Source organism: Papilio xuthus, unplaced genomic scaffold (genome assembly GCF_000836235.2).
Source record: "Papilio xuthus unplaced genomic scaffold, Pxut_1.1 DF825017.1, whole genome shotgun sequence".
NCBI classification, from domain to species: domain Eukaryota; kingdom Metazoa; phylum Arthropoda; class Insecta; order Lepidoptera; family Papilionidae; genus Papilio; species Papilio xuthus.
The window spans coordinates 5,397,322-5,421,220 of NW_013533632.1; the positions used below are offsets into that span (position 1 = coordinate 5,397,322).

General features: G+C 32.2%; 1 protein-coding gene across 2 annotated transcripts in view; it reads left to right on the forward strand.

The window, feature by feature from the left end:
* The first annotated feature begins 857 nt into the window (after window positions 1–857).
* LOC106126322 (Krueppel-like factor 7) overlaps window positions 858–23,899 on the forward strand; it is a 61,899-nt gene continuing 38,857 nt past the window's right edge. For both annotated transcript variants that reach the window (XM_013323922.1, XM_013323923.1), the window contains exon 1: window positions 858–1,021. In XM_013323922.1, coding sequence (XP_013179376.1) covers window positions 920–1,021 — 102 coding nt within the window. In that variant the 5' untranslated portion in view covers window positions 858–919. The remainder of the gene's footprint in view (window positions 1,022–23,899) is intronic.

Below are 23,899 nucleotides of genomic sequence, written 5' to 3' on the forward strand. Positions count from 1 at the left end.
CGTGTTTATAATGTGTTCCTTCTAAGTAATTACCTGACGTAAATTGCTGAAGGCAAATTTATATTAAGGTCTTCCTGGTGGCTTCTGTAAGGCGTTTAAATTTACTTTTAAAGTTCTAAATTAATACTCTTTTGTATCGCGTGGCCATTGGTAATTAAATATTAACATTTCATATAATTTGAAAGGAATTCTGCTTATGTTTTGGGGTTTCCAAATACAGTGTAAACTCTTTATAAGGTCGAAAATTTTTAGACTTTGGTTAATTTACCTTGTTTTTTTTTTAACTGCAACAGTGTACTTCCTTTTGTTTACGTTTTGTTGTTTTATTATCTAACACGTGTTTACTACGTCTGACGTAACGGTCGTTTTAAGATGCCTATTGTTGTTGATATATCTGTTTTGTATTTATTTATCGAATTCAAGGTAGTAGAAAGAAACAAATTTACGAAAAATAAGTAAGATACCCATACACACGAAATGTAATTTGTGCATTTAAATTTCAGTTTTTAGTGCGTATACATATATCAAAATCTATAATTTTATTGCACACATTTATGCCCCAATATGAAACTATGCTCCAATGCATAGCTCTAGTGTAAATATATGCATTAATATAAAATATGTTAAAAAATGACATAAAAAAAATAGTACAAAAAATTAAATAAAATAATATACGTTAATCTCAGTAGCCCCCTATTAAAATTCCATGGCTTTATCGGTTATCCTTAAGGACGAAAAAAGAGAAAGCTATACGCATTGTCTCTGTTTGTTTCTAGTCTACGCAAGAGGATATTCGCGGGGCAGGCGCGGGTTGGGGGGATGCCGGCGCGAGACGCGGGCAAACCAGTCGTGCGCGTTCTGCCGTGGGGGGTTTACGTGAGTTGTGCTAAAAATTCGTTCGGCGTCACATGTAAGCACGATGGATGTTCTTCCGAGCGGTAACCTATTCCGCGAGTTGCAAGACGTAACGGACACCGGCTATTTCGAATGGAAGCTGTCCCTTGAGGACTACTGGCAACAGGTAAGTGACGCTGCGCGGTGACTCTACCACTATGGCATGCACTGGAAGCGAACAAGCTGGCGCATTATATTGTTTAACAATTTCGAGACTTGAATGTAGGGAGGCGTCGCGCTTGCGTGAAACTTCGCGGTCGATTTTCAACGAATCTTCAACCTAAACCGACGATCTTCTTAACCCCTGTTGAAACTTGACAATACCCAAGAAGTTTTCTTAAATTTCCCTACCGAAAAAGTAGAGGACTTGCCGCTGTGCGCTGTACAACACCGCGCGTTTTACTACGCTAGAACGTGCTTACGCCACAACTAAAAATATCCTAGCAATGTTTTAAGAAGTTCGGATTTACGGTTTATCTTATTAACCGAGTTTGTATACACACAAGTGTTCAGTTTCTTACTTTTTGTAATAACTGGTCGAGTACTATTTTGAAATTGCCGCGGTAACACCGCTTTACATAGTTCAACGTTGAAAACAAACTTTATTTTACAAAGTTTACGCTACAACTTTTAAAACGTTGTACCTGTACGAACATTTTTATTCATAAATGTTATATTTTTAAACGGGGAATATTATAATGGTTATGCTATTGTATATGAATAATATTTGTTTTATTATATGTTTTTTTAATTAACCTTAATAACATAGTGACGATTATTAAACTTTTTACGGACAAATCTTACCTTGATTTGAATTAAAAATAAAAGGTTTTTTTTTATTTTCAGGGTTTTACTCACTTTTTCCAAAAACTGTTTGTATTTTCGTTTTTTACGATAAAATCTTTTAACAATTATATTTTAAATGATTTTGCCGAAATGAATTTGGACGGTAAATATTATCGTTTCAATTAATGTCTTAAAATTTCTATACAGTTATCACATTATTTTAAGGTGTACTTCCAATGTACCTAATTTCATTAATCCGTACGAAAATGAGAATCACGTGGTCGAAACACGGATCAATATTGGACCACAGAATTTAAGTCTCCTAATTCTCATTATTTCGTCTAGTTTTGTAACATCGCCCCGTTTTTTCCACGATACATTTAAAAAAAATGTCAATAAAATATTTCGTTCTTATAATTCCATAAAATTGTTTAAGTCAATAATTCTAATTTGATACAACATTCCATCATTCGTATATATTTTTCAATTTTATTTCAGGTTGAAAAAAATATTTTTATGCGTTTTAATTTTCTATGCCGTACGTTCTTTATAAAAATGTATCCGCAGTTTCCAGGGATTTCAGGTAGTTGAGCGCAAAGCAAGCCTAGTTTAAACCTCTTCAAAACTAACTTAACTCGAGGATTCCTCGGAAACCTTGGATTGGTTTTTCACATATCTTATAATACTACGGTTTAGCTGACTAATGTGGCCAAGAACATTAGATCTAAGCATTTTTTGATTTTATTAGATTTTTTAAATTTATGGATTAACAAGGAATGTAATGAGGGGAGAAAATTTCTCCAGGTGTTGCGGATGTACATGGGCGTCGTTGATCACCTTGGCGTTTCCGCCGCTCGTTGACCCCTTCTTTAAGCTTAAATAAAAAAAAAAAACTTCTTTATTTACTGACAACAGCAGAATATTTTTAAGACTGTATAAGTAGCATTAGTAGTGTGACTAGCTAGACAAATAACATGCCTCCTTAGAGCATCAAAGTCCCGAGCTAGACGTAGACAACTGTTATTCTTATAAGACCGAATCCGTAGAATTTGTTTCGGGACTTTGGTCCTTTTTTACCAGTCTGTCTCCGATACAAGTACCATTGTTACGTCCTAGAATACTGCTCCCAGAAAAATTGTCTTAATTATTCTTAAGAATAATTTAAGGTATGCTTGTTAAAGCAATGGCGCTATTCAATTATGTGTTTCATCTCACAGAAAGCATTTTAGTTGATGAAACACGATCGGATTATACGAGAGGCTTTTGAAAGAGAAATTGGTTTTGATAGGATCGAAGCAATAACTTGAAATATTGGTATACAGTAGTAAATCCTAAAGCTATCTGTAAATTCCTATTACGCCTCAATTACAATCTGCCAGTGGACTACGTTTAAATTCTACACAAACTGAAACTTGTGTATTGTTGGCAGAAAAGCCGGGTCACGGACAATTGCTATAGATTATAACAATTTAGGTGGGATTCTTCCATTTGTTCACAAATTAGAACCAGCCGCTCGGATTTTAATCCGGCTGTTAAGCTGATCAAGCAATATCGCTCTTCGATTATCTTAATTAGTGATAATTGTATTAATTAAATAGTTGAATCTGCGACGTTAAGTATTTTACAACAAATATTTTAGTTTATTCCTGACAATATTTAAATTCCAATGATACATAATACGATTTTTCAATTTTATCACAATCGAAGTATTTCCAGCAATCTGGTTGTATGTTTTTTTTGCAAATAACTTTCAAGCCAGCTCGGTAGCAAACGGATGCCTTTACCTGTAAGATTTCCTCTTTAAATGAATACTGATCGGTTGGAGTTTGTGACCGAAGTATTTTTTGCTCCCGATAAAAGACTCTTTTACCTGTTCTTGCCATTCTGTTTGTTTTATAAAGTTCCAATAAGATTGATTGTGGAGCAAATTCTTCGCAATGTCTCATTTCCAAAATCACCACCCTCTTAAGCCATATGACGCCCACTGTTTGGCATAGACCTCGCCCAAAAATCGCCACGATATTCGGTCTGGTACTACCCTCATCCAGGATACTCTGTTAGTGTAAGATGCCTGTATCAAAACGAAGCATTTCAACCAATCCTTCCTTCCCTTCTTCCCACATGTTATCCCGATTAACGCCGCTAAAAATCTTCAATGTTAACTGTACAGTTAAAATTGTAAGGTGTGTAGGCAAAACTGAAAACTGTGCAGTTTAACTCACAGTGGAAATTTTTCCTATACTCGTACGTTTTAACTGTACAGTGTGTTAGGCTTTAGGGGTTTATCAAAAAAATATTAATGTTGATAAAAGAAAATTTCAATAGAAACGTACGAACACAAAAGTCATTAAATCTATATCACGGAGAGAAATGAAAGATTTTTCTGCAGCACGTTTTTGTGTCGAGTTTGTCAGATGATGTAAACGTCCGCTACAAGCAAAGGCCGCAAATTTCCATTTGGCACGATCCTGTCCATATTTGTTTTTTGCTTTATACCAATAACACACAATACTTGTGTGCTACTGTGTGCTTGTGTGTACAATGCTCAGAGCTTACTCATCGTCTTCGTGATTGTTATACACTGACCTTGAATTTGTGACATAAAATTAATATTATCATTTATAATATAACCATCGTTACTGGAATCAAATAAAGAAGTACGCTTGATTTCAAGAAACAAAAAATGGGCTTCTTGTTGATCTAAAATATAAAAAAAATATTAGCGACACTAATCCAGTTTTAAATCCTAAATGCTGAAGTTGACAACTCCTGACTTACTTTAGTTTTTATTTGTTTTTGAAATCGGATTATAGTAATTAGAAGACCTTTCATTCTGTGTGTAAGTTGCATATTTTTAGGCATTTAATGTAAAAAAAATCCATGGATATTATGAGAGATATTGATTATCATTGATAAAGTTGACGTAACTATCTGCGATAGTCACTCGTGCGTCCAGTTATCGTGGGTTTCCACTGCTGAAAACAGGTCAATTGCAAAAAAAAATGTTACCTCTGTATTTCACAGAATTTTACAGATCACTTTATAGATTTTCATAAGCTGACATGGTTTCGTTATGTCAAAATAACAAAAATATAAAAATGTACATAAAACGATCAAACGTTTCGTTTCCATGAGCAACACGATTATTAAAAATGTGATCTTTTGAAACTTTTCAAATATTTCGCGTACCGACTATTCACAATACTGACAATATTTTCGCATTGTGATGTTTATCAGAATAGTTCCACGTTGTCGGTTGTATCGTGTTGCATACGTATCTGTGATTATTTATCAATATCAAAAGTTGTAAAGGTATTTCACTGAATATGATATTAATGTTCATATCTAATCAACCGCATGGAAGTAAAGCTAATGTTTTCAACCTTGTCCGTGGTAATCGAAGCAGTTCTCAATATATGACACAGTACCTTGGGTTTTTAATACCAAACAACTCAACAAAAGTAGTTTTCTTGCATTCGTAGAAGCATACTATAGGTATCATGTACAGTCGAACCTGGAAAACCGAAAATCTAAGGGACAGCGATATTTTATAGGTCCCTCTCGAACAGGACCGTACGATGATTCTTGCTTCTTTAGTTTTGATGGTTAACATATTGGTAATATGGCTATCTATACTTTAGCTGATAATAATTTGGTAGGACTTATAAGAGACATTCAGTGATAATGATGTATGAAACATTCCTGCGAGATAACCCGAGTACGGAACGACGATTAAAGTTAATTCGTGACAATTAGGCACGCAGTGTTCGTCATACGACTAGAGGTCGACGCTTTTGGGTGACTTGTCCACCCACGCGTATCTTAACGATGTACTTTCCACTATCCAATCGGTAGATCACGGCACTGTACTATTACTAAATGGCCTGCCTATGTTTTATGTCTCGAAATTTCAAATCAAAGACTCCTGAGTTTATGTTTAATAAACAACATAATTATTTTCTTACTTAAATAAAAAAGCGACTCCTTTAAAAAGTATTTTTTTAATAAATATGTCGTTGCAGATTTTTTTAAACTCAATTATATAATCTTCTTACAGTAATAATGCTTCTAAGACTAACTTTTCAAACACCGTGACTAGTTGCTTCGTCTTTTTAACAGCATTAAGTGCATCTGTGCAGAAAAGATTTAAAAGCTAGATTCACGTTTCGTTTTCACGTCTTTGAAAAATCCTATAACAGAAAATGCACTCATCCATTTATATATTTCAGTAGTAGTGTGTTTCTGTGTATTAGCTGCTCTTCGTGACTTCGTATTTGTTTGAAAAAAAAATACTTAGTATAATATTTATTTTACAAAATTTATTTAAGTTTACTTAATATTCAAATTGTTAAGGATGATAGGAGTAAACATAAAAATTATTTCACTCTAAGTGAACAACGGTGGTTTGCTTTTTTTAATTTTCATTGCGACAAGAAGCGGTTTTTATTACAAAAAGTAGACGTGGAATAAATTGAACTCCAAATAAGCGAAATACCAAGTCTCGGTTACGTAATACCTCTGCAGACGCAGTTTTACCAACTGCGCTGCTTTCATAAAGCAACAGTTGTCTTTTTTATTGCGATATTTTAATAAACATTACTATTTAGGCCTTTCGTACCTAAGTAAGTCTTCAAAAAATTTACGCAATGCAATGTAGAGGTTGGTACACAGCGTGCGTCGCCGATATTTCTTTCATCGCTAAATACAGTCGCTTTGTTTCTCAAAATTGTTATGAGACAAGTCGTTGCTATGGCATATGGCGGAGCAACTCTATACAGGTGACATGTAGTCGCTATCCTTCTACTGACCAAATAGACGATTCGTTTTGATGTGTTTACGGAGCCCGCGGAACGCGATTCTCGCGCCGTAAACATACAATATTAGTTTCGAAGATTTACGTTGCCTTGGATACGAAGGGCTTTAGTTATAGTAGTTTTCTAGAAAATATAGACATTTTCTAACGAGAAGCAGAGATGTAAAATTAATACGCTCCTGCAGGACGGTTGCTAGGCTAGGGATATTAAAAAAGATAGCGAGGCTGACAATTTTACGTTATTCAGTGACGAATACCAACTCATCTCTAAAGAGGATTTCGTACTTTAATATCTCGTAAAACGTAGCTAGTCTGTTGGTGATGTAAAAAAATGTAAAATATTTCAAAACTGGTGCTGTCATTTACACTCTCCTACAGTATTTCAATGTTTGTACTTTATGTACATACTAAAAGTCATTGAAAATTAAATACATGTTGCATTCTATGTTTTATATCAGAGCTACCAGCTTCCCACCCATACCGTCTGCTGCGATATCGTCTTCCATCTTATTTAATATATTGATAGTATACTATCGGTTGGTTATTATTCCAATTGCCATATTCGGATGATACCTCAATGAAGTCCAGCTTCACGGACCAGCTTTGGCTTCCGCTTAGCTGCATCGTGGGAGACCTAACTTCAGCTACTCAGCCCCACCACAACGACAAGACTGGAACTCGGTATGAGGAATTCGAATACTTAAGGACCTGAATTGCTATAAGAAGTTTCTACCAAACTTTTTATAGCAATTGAAACTGGAAATATTATCTCAGGGGAGTGAAGGTGAAAACGCAAATGTTAAAAGGAAGCGCGCTTTTGCCGAAGTTTAGACAGCGAGTATCCGACAGACTACGGGTGTGAGATCGATAACTTTACTAACAAGATTATAACGTCGTTCAATAAATGCTAATATGACGTTCGCTGAGTATAAACGATACATCACTTGTGAATAAAACTAATAGATTTAGCGGATTTTCTTAAAGGACAAATGTAAGATAATTTTGCAACTAAACTGATTTTTTCAGTTACTTTCACAACACACATCACACGATCACGATTACATCACGATTTGCGGTACAAATCTCAATGAATTAGTAGCAGATGTTTGTTAATTTACTAATATTTCTAGTACCGTTCCAACTAAGCTCTATGCTCGTGCTATGATATGGTTTACGACAATAGTTGAATAGAGGGATTCGAACCCCCGACCTCATGATAGGAAATCTTTACCTTTAACCATTAGGTTATTGAGGCTTCAAAAGTCGCTACAATAGTTTTCCACAAATCATTATAAATTTGAGGAGTATCAGAATAGAAACAGCAACAGGAAACGGACAAAGCAAACACAACATTGTTTTAGGAAACTTGAAATTAGGGCAGAGATTGTATGAGGATATCCTATACTGCATATATCGGTAAATCAGTAATCAGCTATAATAAATATTTACACATATTTTACTCACAGTAACTGCTTGAAGCAGTTGGTGTTGTACTAACCCTAAGAACACATACATTTTCACAAAGTCACAAAATGTTAGTTGTTCCAAATTTGTTTTTGTCTCTTCTGCTTTTTCTTCTCAATATGCTCCTATTTCGTTATTAAATAATCCAGTTAAAAAACCTTTTTTAAACGTTTTTTCCTCAATTGAGTTTAGTACTAACCGTAAATTTTCTTTTACGTCTAATGAAAACTGGGGTCGTGAAGTGGTAATTTGAAGGACAAAGAAAGGAGTTGGTAGAAGCCATATATGATGAAGAAGGTGGTCACAGGATGGTATTACTTTAATTGGTCACGTTAATGGCCTACCAGGACAACGCTTTGTACCAATCATGTTCAGATGTTTTTAATCAATAAATCTATATATCTAAAAAAACAATTGCTGTTTGTTAGTTCGCTAAAACTCGAGAACTGCTGAACGCATTTATCTTATCTGGCTGCGCTGAGAAAAGCCTAAAAACAGCCCTTTTCTTTTTCCCATATAAACGGCTGAATGGATCTCGCTGAAGCTTGGCACAGATGTTGAACATAGCCTGGAAGAACACAGAGGGTCATAATTATGTTGTTATTTATAACGCGCGGATGGAGTCGGGGGCGGCAGCTAGTGTAATATAACAACATAAATACAGTCGAAGTAACAACAAGAAAAAATGAGATGCAAAAAAGCTTCTACTCCTGATACTTGTTGACAAAAATTACATTTTATAATTATTATTTCTCTGTCTGGATCTAATCTACAAATGTATTCTAAGACTGAATTATTTTAGATTTAAAATATATACACTGTAATATTAGTTATAACCGTATCAAATGTTATTGTGGCATTTAAAAACAAAATAGATTTCTATTGATCATTATATAATAATTTAAGAAGAGCGATGGGAATCGAATAACATTCATAATACATAATTTTTTAAATGGGATTTAAAGTTCATAAAACATATTGCTTTTAAGCTTCACTTTATTTTTTTTATTAAATCACCCAAGGGATTGATTTTCGATTGGGACCTGTCAGCACGGTAGAGTGGAACGAAATTTCATATATGTATTATTTTAATTGATATTGAAGAAATTAAAAAAATACCATTCGCGTTAACGTATATATTAAAACATAGTGTAATAAAAATAGAATCAACAAATAAAGGGTTCGCGTTGATAAATTGGAGTGTAATTAGGTTACATAAGTACTTACTAACATTTATATTTGTATCAGCTGATTGTTAAGCATCATCTTTACGATGTGGCGATCTTTATCATCACAACATTGAGATAACAGTCTATATGTACATACGTTCAATGTTTTCGGGGTATCGCTATTCTGATAAAAGTATTTACTTTGAAAATGCAATGAAAAGATAGTATATCAGTACCGTATGACTTCATATTTTATTATTGTAACCATTTTACGTACTAAAGGCGAATGATTAGCGTGAAAGATGACAGGATTGAAAAATAAATGAAGTTTGAAATTACGAATAATTTTTATTTAAGAATAATTTTAATCATTTCAATATTAGATACTAAAGTAATCGTCTACTAAAGATAATTCCGTCCGGATATAGTTTGATAAATATGAATATCTATCCTATGATGAACTAAGACAGAATGTATATCAAACTGTTTGATTTCAGTAACAGTGGTAGAGCCCGCTTTAACATCTTCGCTCGAATCGACCCGGCTCTCCCGGTGAAATACCACACAGAAGACAGGCGTGAAGTGGAAGCAATCCCGCGTTTCGTCTGATGAGTGTGCGTCCCGGAGGCCAAAATTAGTCCTCTTTCCCTTCCCACCCTTTTTCTCATAAGGAAAGGATGGGAAGTGGAAGTGGACTTTCCGGATGAGAGGGATGCATGGAAAGGGAAAATATTTTCTTTCTGTGCATTCTCTTCTCCGTCGATTAAAAGTAGGCAACGCATATGCAATTGCGTATGTCTATGGACAACGGTCACTTCGCTATTTCAGCGATTTCAGGTGGCCGCTCGCTCGTTTGCCACCTTGTGATATAAAAAAAAAAGTAAGATTTATTCAATCAAATATCAAGGTTATTAATTGAATGTGTAATTTGGGATTCTGTCACTTCGAGTTCATTCATCATGGCAATAATTACTAATTCAGTACATGTAAGAAATCTCCACTACTTTTTTTTTAAAAATAATTATACCTCACTAATATTATAAATGCGAATGTTTGGATGTAAGGAATGATGTTTGTTAGAAGGTATCTCCAAAACGGCTGAACTGATCTGGCTGAAATTTGGTTTAGGGTTAGAACATAGCCAAGCAGAATACATAGGTCACTAATTAAGTTTTTTATAATCCTGAGCACACAGAGTGGCTGGCGACAGCTAGTACTGAATAAATACATAATTTTACATCCGCGTCGACCAGTTTGTCAATGTCTGCGTGATTCAGTGTTTTTTAATAAGAAATTTAGCGCTAAATGTATGAAGTGAATAAACAGCGTGAGGAAATTCACGTAACACATGTGAGTCAATCCTTCGCATTCGTGTCATGTTGTATGAAACGTGTCCATGTTTACGATTTACAAATAATCGAGTATGCGCTGTTCATTACAATGTTTACAAGTCAATGAAGTGGATCACGTTATTTCGCTTTGTTGTTTTCGACCGATGCATTCGATCTACTACCTTATTCAGATTCTTCTATTACTAATTCAGTACTGATCTAGTTGTTGATCGTAATCGTTAAGTAACTAGTCTGCGCCAAAGTAAACTATATACCATATAGTACCTGTTAGTTTACGAAAAAAATTGAATTAAACTATATAATGAGTTAGTAAATATAATTACTCTTAAGCCCAGAAATTAGAAGAAAATGCATGAATACTACGACAAAAACAGACTTAAAGCACCTTTGATTAATTTCTACGAATTGACTGTTACTTGCGTGCTGGAGTCTAAAACTCATTTATACTTCCATCCTTTTCATTTCTGCTTTTTCATATAGTTTATCTGTTGTTGAACATAGAAGACTATTAGAACTTCCAACAATACGGAAATTAAAATGAACCGCTCTAAAGTTTGCCTCATAGTCTTGTGAATCTTCGTTTATATTTGTATGTTTAAATAGATTTATTATTCTTATCGTCTATAACATCGTGATATTATAGATTCTTACTTGTCCGTTACGATTGAACGCAACAATCGATAGTATATTTAATTAACACTTTTATTCCGATTTCAATATAATATATAATTCAATATTCTATGAATCGCAATAGAAATCTAAAAATATTACTTATCTAAAGATAAAGGAAGTTTCTTAAGAAACATTAAATAATATCTACCCTTAGACAAAACTTAATAAAAATAATCGTTATATCGATCTTTCGAGAAGATTGGGTTCGGCCGTACGACAAAAACTACGAAGTACGTTTTACGTTAAACGTTTATCTTGTTTACATAATTTCTAAGTACACTACCGTAATGAATCAGCACTATATCAATAATGATTCATTTTAAATTATTGATGCAAAGTTAAATAATGTGTTATTAGTTATTTATAACTGACTCGGTCACAAATCAAAACCGCTTGAGGAAAAGCAAATACTGTTAGTTAGTTTAGCGAGCGAATACATATTGTACATCTGTATGTTAATAAAATAACAGCCCGTTTTTAAAATGATTTCCAACCGCCATGTATTAGATGTTTAGGTACAATTATATTATTTTTTTTCAATACATTTAATTTTTCATAACTAAGCGGCAGGAACAAGATGTGTGTTTTGTTATTATTATCATCTTATAGTAAAATTAAAAGAATAATTACAAAAAAAAAAACATTATTATTTTAGTAACTTAATAATAATATTTTGGTAAGTGTAAATTACACTGATTACCTTGTATTTGTGAAAATGGCGAAGTTATATGATATGAACGAGAGAAAAGCTATTTGCTTATTTATCTTTCTTAAATCTTACAGTGAATTAAAGTTGTTCGTTTTAAAATAATATTTGAAATTACGTTTATCGATCATGAATGCAGGCCCATTTGTAATTTGTATAGACAATTGTAAATAGTCGCGAGACTTCAGTTTAACCATTATCACACAAACTATCGAATAAGAAGTCACTTGTTGATTGAATTCATTCATCATTTTGCCTATTCTTATGCTAAGGTTAATTGCAAACGGGCGGCATTTACGATTTGCCGGTGACAAGTTTATTTAAAGCAAATGCTTTTAAAATCGCATTAACTTCACTTTGACTAGAAAATGTAGCATTAAAACTGTTAAAGTTAAAAATGTTTACAAGAGAAAGTAAATGTATAAAGGCTTATTGTTCTTCGTTGTTCGTGAAATCAAGTTACTCAAGCTGATGTTGACCTCAGTTATTAAGTTAACTAGCCGAGCCGGAGTGTTTTAACTCCATTGAAGTGAGTTTTTAATTCCATGTTTGTCAACCTAACTTTGTAAAGTTCACAAATTCGTTCGTATTTTTTTTTAATGTTTACTATTTTATATACGCAAATATTTTTGAAAGACTTTATATTACTATAGGAATATTTGCTATAGAAAATACAGTTTTTATTTCTAACCCTTAAATAAAATAAACGATATAAAATTGAAAAATATTTTTTAATAGCATATATTTTTTAAAATAGAAGGTGAGGTAGCATCACATGACAAGAGTATGTGAGCCAGATAATCAAAGATTAAAATTGTGCTCTTAAAATTTCTTGATGGTGAAAAAAATAAAAAAAATAATAATTAAGCAATGAGATTTATTTAATCATCACCATATTCCAATACGCTATAATGACCCGCGTCAAAACATCCCGAAAATAATAGATGTTTAGTTATCCTTCCTCTTCCGTAATCTATTGTTCTATTGCTCATATTGACGTGCACTTTAAATGTATATTCATTGTAGAGTTCACTCGCACAGTGTATTTCCACATGGCCGCCGTATTGTCCATCTCTTGACATTAAACTTTGATAATCAGATGCGCTTATTATATTTAAACTGTACGATGTGTCACCGATTATAAAGTTTTTATATCTATTCCATTCATTAACAACTCGATTAACGACATTCAGACGTATCTCTCGATGTCTTTCCTGATTATTGTATATGCAATAAGAAATCGATCTGAACAAACAATTTCCATCGCCATAAATCGATATTATTCTCGGTGACATATTCTTTCATTAAACTTTTTACTGTTCCAAAAATGTCACTTGAGACTTGTCAGTGCTTTAATAAATCATGGCGTCCGTCAATCTTATCTGTCAGAAAAAAGGCCGTTTTATTAATACTTTTCTTTTTCTCTCGTCCCTTGCAAAAATTATTATAACTGTTAAAGATTAAAATAAAAAAAATGGAAAAAATAACTAACGTCTCACCTTAAAATTTTGAAGTTCGAAATCACCGTTTTGTAATTTTATCTTGGACCTGTCAAAATATATTTTTTCTCTATTAGTGAAACCTTTTTGATGTTTTAAATATTAAATAATTGTTCATTTTAAAATTACTTAAGAAATAAGTACGTACGAGACATAATTGGCAAAGAAATGCGACGATCGAAGAATTGATTACATTGAATTAGTGATTCATATTAAGTGCATAAGCGGAAGAAGGTATTAGACATAAAGTATCATCAGACGATGCAATTTGCGTGATTGGCTTGGAGAGAGCGCTGACTCCTTCGATGGTTTTATTGATTATTTGATTAGATTAATGCTGGAAGACATGTATACGTTGATAATCAGACATCAAAATGGCATCTACATATGTCATGTCGTATATTCATAAAAATATGCAACCAGGAGAACCATTTTGATGCATGTTAATATAAAGATGTCAGTTAAGGCTATATTCTATTCGAAATAAATCCTAAATTAAAAAAAATGTACTTTGATTTGAGGAATGTGTGTGGGAGAGGTTGAAAAGCACAAAAATATTTTGCTAAAAAAATGAAATTCTATAATAAGATTTGTTTTGTAATTTTATGTTTCATTTACATTGTTTTATATTTATTTTATAAAATTTGGTATATAGGAGTAAGTAACTAACTTGTCTTTGTACGTGCATACAAAGTGTCACTGGACACGGTAGACCACTTCACAGATTGCCTTATATCCCGCGAGAATAGTCTGACTTGAATATTTAATATTCCTAGAATATTTGGTCCCCTCGCAAATTATCTAGGTATTGGTATAGCATATATTATACAATAATCGCAGTTTATTAAAACTTAAAAATTATTAAAATCCTAAGTTATGTCACACTTCTGTCTGAACCCACTGTAATGCCACAGACCAAAATCATTTGGTATTAATATGGTATATAAGTTTTAATAATGAAAATGATTTAACAATGGAAGTAAATTTTCATTGAAAATTAAAAATATTTCTATGAATATTTTAGAAGACAAATTTTTCTCGGGCGTACTTAGAATATTTTAGCAATTTAATCAGTTTTATCATAAACTGTCCAGTCTCCAGTGGTTTAGGAACGCCTCTGGGACAAACCTACAAATACAAATAGACAGTAAATGTGGCAAGTTAAAAAAATAAAGCTATTAAATAATATCAGTCTTTTGTATATTTTATTGAATTCGCGTTTTTATGTTAGATAACGTATTTACATACTTGTGTTTATGTATATAAGTGTCCGAATTGATTACACAATCACGAGTGAACGAACCGGACGATTGCCAATGTCACAAAGAATTAGCGCCGCGATGATAGCAGAGAGATTTGACTCATTGTTGGCGAAAGTTGTAAGAAGTAGCGGAAATGTTCGAGATTTTAATGCGTTTTGTTGATTAAACGATGTTTCAATGAAACTAGCGGTATTCTACTCTAAAATATTATGAAATGAAGCTTTAAAAAATTGAATTATTTTTGTTTGTAAAACAGAACGCTGACGCAATTTTATTTCTCTTCTCAGTTGTAATATGCTTTTAAATTATACCATACAATTTAAGCAACGGACAGATTACCATAGAATAGTCGTATCACTAAAAATAAGAATGAGCAGTTCGCTGTGATTCAAACCGGTTGTTTGTTGTCCCTTTCTTAAGCTCTGTTATGAAAAAGATAGAAGGCATATTATTAAGGGTGCGTGAGACTCGTCCTACGCTTAACAGTTGTAAAAATATTCGGATGAATCATAAGAGCGATGTATTGGGAAGTTTATTTTTTAAATTCAGTTTTAATAAAGAAACGAAAAAGTAAGTATTGTTTCTAAACTAGCAATATTTATGAATAGGTTTTTACTATTTAAAGAAAATATATTCATTGTTGGTATTAAATAAGGTACTTGGCGTTTTTTAGTATATAAGCTATTTTACTGCTACGGTAGATGAAATTGTCCACATCCGTATATCCACTCCATAGTCAACTACAGTTAAATTGGGGAAAAGTTACCCCCAAACTTTTGCTGTCAAACCTCCGTTACTAATAGTGAAAGTTACACTGTCACGTAAATTTTACACTGTGATTCGTTTTTCTGTCATAAAATATCATAGTTATTGTTCATGCTGACCTTTAGACCTTTCTATATTGTTCATTGGATTATGAAATAAAAAAAATATCTGCCCTTTTTTATAGCGAACGTAAAAGCTGCTACGATCGGAGCAACACACTCGATAGGTTCTCTATATCGACAATTGAATGCTAATTAATAGAAAAGTTTATGTTTTTATAATGAAACTTAAACCAACGATAAATTATAATACATTTCAGACGTTATTTAATGTTTGAATAATTTCATATTTAACGTTCATCTTTTTGCCGTTTCTTTATTTTATTTCAAGATGAATGTTAAAGATATACTTAACTTATATAATTAAGCCCAGCATTTATATAATTTTACTTTTTGTTTCTCCAATAGTAATGCTACGTTTTAATTTTGCCGTTGAACTTTTTGTAATTAACCGAGCAAGATGTTGATTTTAAAACTTATTGCAGTGTATCCAATCTCACTCCACGATTACTTTGCCGCCTTTGGGATAAACAAGTTTTTCTCTAAGTGGAAAACGTTTCGAAACCGCTTTGGAACATCGTAAACTCTGTGGTTTGCTTTTAGATTTTTTATCCGAGCTACTTAGTTTATTTTCCTTTTTAATCGCCTTTAATTTCACTGACTATTATGTTTTTTTATTAAAAATTTAATTCGTAATATTTACAGAAACGATCATACGGCAACAAATGGGACAGCAGACGTCATTTTATTCTTTAAAACTGCTCTTGAAATCGAGTAAGCACTTCCAGTGAAAAAGTTCTATATGATCCAATCTTATAACGGAAAGTCTTTAAAGTTGAAATTGTTAACCTACCTGAATGGTATCCGAATCGAATAGAAACCTTATAGCACAATCGAATTATTTGACTGTGCTATAAGGGATAAGCTTTAGAAAGTCGGCTCGTAGTCAATGTAAGAAGCTATACAAGAAGTATAAAGAATACAGGACAGATAGGAAGATATTACGAGTAGATCAATTCTAATATACTGTACAAAATGGAAATGTAATAAATTTTACAATGCTATTTTTTTTTGTAATCTTGCAACCAAGGTCATATTGCTCATGTCTAACGATAAACAATTCCTGTAACATATACAATGTTATAAACTTCCACCACGATAAATTCTATTCAAGACCTCAAAGATAAGTGTTATAATTCTTGGGTTGAACGAAGGCACGTGTAGCGTTCGAAATATTTGCAGCTTCTCAAAGGCGTACGTAATATATTCTCTTGCGTTATAATTTTCAAAAATTATAATAGCTTTTTGTCAAAATATAAAAATAATATAATTAAATACAAATTACAAAAAAAAAACAGATGAAGTTATTAGTGATTTTTTAATACAAGTATTATAAATATTTGCTTTAAAGTCAAAGGCAAAAATTTTAACTGCTCTTCAAATGTTCTGTTAGCCTACACACTTAAGTTTTAACTTTACAGTCCGATTGTTCAGTTAAAATTAAAGGTGTGTAGCGGATTCAACATGTCAAGGCCAAGCCGTCGATGTAAATTTAATTTCGTGTGACCTTAACTTTTAAAAAAAACTTGTTATGTGATCATCAACTTACTAGAGTTGAATAACCTAATGATTATTTGCACAGCTTTTATATTTTATTCTGAGAAATATCAAGATTGACAACCCTATTTACATAGGGACAACCCTATTTACATAGGGTTGTTGCGAAGGCAAGAAAAATATTGTAGTTTGCCAGTCGACGTAGCTTCGATATTATCAAGGTAACACAAATGAGGGATTGATTTTTTCATCCTTCCTTTGCAATCCAGGCGAGAAAATGCTGGAATATTTTCCACTTTCAGAATTGTACGATAGTCGAGATTAGAAACAGGTAAGAGAGGTTTTGATGGCTTTGTATTGTGAATAAAGTAATTGTTAACTATAGTTATATTGTTGAAAATATTATGAAAATTTTATTAAAATTCACTTGATATCACATAAAACTGACCATGATTACGCTAAATCTGATTATGGTTAACGAAAATGTACGAACGTATTATTCAATTAACCGAACACCGTAAACTGTTACCGTCAGGTGATTAACTTAGTGACCAGATTATTGTGCACAGATCACATTATACAATTAATTTGTTAACTGCTGTAGTTAATATAAATGAATTTTCAATCAGTTCCAACTATTGTAACGTATCGAATTGAAAATGGTAAATCGAGGCGTACTTAAGTTTGTTGTATAAAGGTGATAAGTAATTAACAAAGTTATATTGCGATATTGATAAAAAAATCAACATTTTTTTAATGATACAATTAACAGAAGGGTTTATTCACTCGAATAAACACTCTCTATAGTGATTTAGGAATATGAAGAGCATTATTTGATTGTTCGTCTACATTTAATAGGTTCCGAAACTAGTAAACTGATATGAAAAATTATTTCACTGCTATGAAGCAATACTATCTCCGTGTGACATATGCTATATTTACAACTATTTTTTTTTAATTTTACGCGAACGATGTTGCGGGCAACTGCTGTATATAATCAACACGTTAAATACCATACCAAGTAATACTATTAGACATGTGTGTAAAGTTAATAATCGTGACTATTCAAGATAAACAGCCCTAATCTTTATATATTCCTCTGAATCACGATCCTGATTAACTCTATGTATAATATAAAGGGCGCTTATATACGAAGATAAAAATCTCATTTCTATAGTATTCACCGCGTCATAATCTTACAATCAAGTAAATTAAGACATTCAAATCTAATAAGTTCTTGATCATTGTTAATAACGATATATTTTGTTTTGTTATGTTGTTAAATTATAATTATGTTATGCATTATTAAACCTTAAATTCTGTAACCGCGCGGCGTAAAAACGCAACTGTAGGCTTGAACATAATTATTATTATTTTTGCGGAATTTTTACTGCCTTATTATTCCACTCTTAAATGTACTCTCTAAGTGCAATTTAACTAAAAGCTATTTTACATTCATAAGAAGCAATTCCGAGCCACAGGGCTTACGTTAGGCGTTGACTCATTAATTCTAAAGTCACGTCCTATGGATGGTGTAGTTATTTAAATCGATAAATAATTTTGAATGTTAATATTCGGATAATATTCAGGTGTTCGTCAGGTACAATGGAAGGCAATTCTTATTCGAAAATAAAACTTGAACACAATCTTACTAGTATAAATGCGAAAGTTTAGATGGATTGATGGATGTTTGTTAGAAGGTAGCTAAAAAACAGTACAATGGATCTCGATGAAATTTGGCACAGATGTAGAACATAGTCTGCAAGAACATGTAGGCTATAATTTTTTTTTTTAATTCTGACAGGTAGCTTATTAATAATTAAAACAACGTTTAATTTGCATTCGTAAGAGAAATTCTAAAAGTTAGGTGAGAAGCTTAGTATATTGTCGACGTAGCATAATAGGTTTATAGTTTTAAAACTACGATAACAATATGTTTTTATACATTTGTTTTGGCAGTGGAAACTCATTGCAAAATTGTTTTCATGGTCGTGACAGTTAACATTACTGAAACACACCCAAAGAATGACATCACTGGACTGGTTTAGCTGCCAACGTTTTCATAAATCGATGAAATATCCTATAAAGGCATAAAAGTTTTGAATACATGTAGATTCATTCCTAGAATCTATTGTAGCCTTTTCAAATTTAGTTTCTAATTTTTTTTACTTTTTTATGTAACTCATATATGTATTCCAAAAGGATGGTGTTTATTTTATGAGGCATTAATATTTTGTTATGTAAGACCAGAGATTCAGATAAAACATTATTTATAGAGCGGACATGACATTTTCCTTCAACTATTTACTTATAAGATAGAATTTTAAAACAACTAAATATTTTAACACTAGTATTTTTGTATGTGTTGTTTACACCAAATAAATAGTACCGAATGAGGAGGCAATTTAGCTTCTGACTGAACCAGTGGTTCAAATGATTGCGTATTGTTTCCGACAAAATAAAAGATAGCGTAAATAAACCTTTCCGTTTATTCGGGGACCAGCACTTCAACGGGCGGTAGTTCGCATCGCTTGTCTATTGTGTTAATTTAAAGCCCACCGACAATGACGTAATTTACAAACTGTTAATTATTTTCAAAGCTCATATAAAACGTTGCATATACTATGTTATTTTCATGTAAATACATTCTAATATCTTTCTTTTATGTACTTATTAAGGTATATGTAACGTAAATAAAACGTTTGAATCGATGGATGTAAATATATGTTAACAAGTAACTCCAGAACAACTCGATAAAACTTGAAACAGAGTTGGTTATAGTCTCGAATAAGGCATAGACTACTCAGAGTTTTTTAATTCAAAGCTGATCAAGACGCTGATGACAACTAGTACAACAAAAAACCTCAATCAGAAAGTTGGCTATTCTGATAGTATGCGGCTTTATTAGACGCTTTAGTGAGGAATATTGAACAACAATTTTGATGTTAATTTCGATAGACTTTGCTTTATTTCTTTGTTTGAAGTGATCATATTGGTAATTTACGGTTGTCGAACAGGGTATCAGAAATATTAAAGAACGAAAACTTTTATATAGAAAACTTGAGCCATTCGTCATAAGAATGCCTTAGCTATGAGCATTATACGTATAGGGGTGTATTAAATACTTTTATGTAGTGAGTGCACACCGCAGTCAGGGCAGTTCGTATTGTGCGAATACAATGGAGGATAACATTTTTTTCCTTACGAAGGAAATGCGAAATACGCAAGCGATGAAATTTTTGTCCGCCATTATCCTTACTTCACATTGTGTTGAAAGTTCATCGAAAGAGATGCATAGAAATTATATTTATATAGATTGTTGCACATAAGAGTAATTTTTAGTACTTTCATTGTTTTTAAATGTAAATAAATTTCACCTTTAAAACATAAATTTGGAAGTCAAATGTTTTCACAGATCTACAAAATCGTAGCGGTAGTATGCTTAAACTATCAATATTATCGCTTCATATTGAGTCCGGTCCAGTTAACCGAGAAATGGCATAACAAAAAAACATTACAACCTTATCCCTTCGTTATACTGACCTATTACTTACAACTTTGTAACAAAATCAATACTCCTTTCCGTCAACTTTGCTACAGACAAGAAAGTATCAGATGTAACTTATTTACGACATCAGTAAAATGTACGAATAAGCCTAAGTAACCTTACACTTTCGCAAAAATATATAACTAGGTCGCGTCTTGTTTTATTTACATTAGATGTAGTACTAAATATCTATACATATTAATATAATTGCATGATGTAATTATGTTAAATATTGGAAACAAAAACAAATGTTTAACATTATTGTCTCTCTGTTAGCAAGGTTCTTTTTCTTTCTGTCAAATTTGGCGACTACGAAGTCGCGGGCAACCGCTAGTTTGTATGCCTTAAAGGCCAGAGTAAAAATTTTATTCAAAAATGTCAGCGATAACATTTTACTCATGTGAATATAACATAAGTACTTATGTTCAAGATACTCTATAGTCTAGAGCTTCAAATATAAAAATATTGGCAGTTTCGAATAAAAGGATAAAGTGCCCTAATAAAATAGAAAATGCATCTGCGATTCGAAATGCACTCACATTTTGTGGAGAATTTCGCTTATAAGAAAAACATAAACTCGTATATCCTCGATGTTTCACGAGGATTATTAAAAGAAATTGGAAATATGATCGGAAGTTTGTTATGCGAATTTCCGATGAGACTCTTCAGCTCATATTTTTGAGTATTCATATAATCGTATAGGGGATTTGAATCTATTGTGTGTTTATAATTTAAGTTTTATTAATTTTCCGAATTTCTAAAACCTATTAGCCTTACCTTACTTACTTACCTTACTATCTAACTAATATTTTACTAATATTATAAATTCGAATGTTTAGATGTATGGATGGATGGATATTTCTTAGAAGGTATCTCCGGAACAGCTCAACGGATTTTGATGAAATTTGTCAAACATGTAGAACATAGTGTGCAAGAACATATAGGCTACTTAATAAGTTTTTTTTATTATTTCGCGCGGACAGAGTTAGTTTTCCATGCTTTATACGATGTTTATCTTTTTGTGAATGTATGTAGCAAAATATTGAAATTAAAGTGTGGAGTTCGCCTTTACTTAAGTCGACTTAGTTCAAGTTATCGGAAGAAAACTGTAAGAAGTTCAAGTACTTAAAACGCCTTTGACGCTTAAGTAAAATCTAAATAGCTTACGACTTACTTCTTCAAATAAAAATATTCAATAATACATTTTAAATTAATATTTATAATATAAAATTTAAATTAATTATTAATACTGGCAATCCAGTTTTGATGAAATCTTACTGTATTATTTTTGATAACTTTAAAAACAATTCAAACGATGATCGATTTTAAAATAATGAATCTCATTTGTCTTCTTTATAGCAAAAGGTGGAAAACCAGCAAATGGCCTTCCAAGATCGCTTAAATAACGAAGTGACCTCAACGCATATACGCCTACGTCTGCAAGAAGCAATAACCAATAATTACCAAAACCAATAAAAACCAATAATAATTATTGAAAATAAAATGTTACAAATTTATTTTAGTATGGTCCATAATTTCATAAGAGATGATAGGGACTCGGGAAAGTATGTTTAATGCATCATATGGAAGATTTATGCGAAGGTAAAATTACTTAAAATAAATTTGTAACATTTTGTTTAGTATAGTTTAATATAATAGATAAAATACTTGATTAGATTAAACGTAATGCCGTTCCAACCATACTAATACCTCAACACACGTCCTGCGTGTACCCTGAAAATCGATCCTTGACCCCTTTCCTGACACGGCAACCCACACCCAACTGTCAGGGGGAGAGTTTATTTTCGTTGTGGTGCAAATTGCAAGAGAGCGCGAAATTTATATGCGCATGATATATCATTCACAGAAAACAAAACAAGTTAAAAAAGGCGCCTAAAATGCTTTTTTCTTTACATTTAAAAGTGGTCTTGCAAATTCAGCTATATTTTAAAAAGTTCATAACCCTGCCCTGTGGTCTACCTAAACTGCGTATTCCAGCTAGTGACTAACAATCCTAGGACCTTGTACTCGTGCATCTTTAGCCTAGAAAGGTTTAAGCATTGTTAAGAGCCAGTCACCGTTCTTTGGGACGGATTTTGATGGTGCCTAACAGCGGATATTCTAAGCTATGATATTTGACACGTATTTAAAAGGTTGTGGAGGCAGATTGTTTTCACAGTAAAGATCTAAAGCAGTAAGTCGCAAAAATTTGTACCACGTACGACTATTAATGCCACCCTCTTACCGACACGGGATAGGGTGCTAAAAAGCTTGGAAAAACTTCGCTATTGCTATCTCTGTTTACCTGCATCTTAATAAAACTTTGAAGTTACTATCAGTTAATTGCGAAAAATGGATTTAAATCTAAATGATTTGTTTATAAGGAAGATGTAACGTGGGAAGTGACAAACAAAAACACGAAGAATAGCATGCAAAGTACGAGAATAAACAAGAATGGTAAGGAGTCGAAGTTTGCTCTTGTTAAAAATTACATTACGGAAATTTACGTTCACAGAGAATTGAAACAGAACGTAAGAAATACGCTACAATAATTCCGATTTGATTAATTAAGAAACATACATCAAACTAAAATTAAAGGAAAATTAAACTTCTCACTAATATTATAAATGTGAATGTTTAGGTGGATAGATGGATGTTTGATGGTATCTCCTGTACGGCTTTATGGATATAGAAATTTGGCATAGACGTAGAATATAGTTTGAACGAACACTTATGCTGCCAATTAACTTTTTTTATTAATTCCACGCTGACACAATTCATGCGACAGCTAATATAACATAACACGAAGAAGTCGATAATTTTTGCAAATAATTTATTGTTACAAACAATATGTAAGTATGATTTATGTAAATAAAAGTTAGCCTACGTTTGTCCATTGTGAATCTAGCGCGGACCTTGTGAACAATTGTTTGTAGACAAACGATAGCTCTATATGTTTGCTTTGAATTTGTATATGTATCACAGGAAACGGGAAACAAGGTAATTATAACAGTGTCTAGTCAAATTTCCACATCTGCCGCAAACTCGAATTATATTATTTCCTATAGCTTTCGCAATCTACGTAATATATAGCTGTAATGGTCTTTTATAATACACTGTTCTATTAAAATAAAAAAAATGATTGGTAACATTTCATTGTATCAAAATATAATTTATATTTTTCACTTACGTGTAGCATTTGTGTTGTTAATTACAAAAAATATTGCCCTGATTGAACTTCATATTTTTGTTCAGAAGTTTACAATATTTTTTTAATTGACATTAATTTATGGGCAATTAAATATGCAAACGCAAATGCAAATTTGTTTTTGTAAAATCTATGTTCGTAAGTTT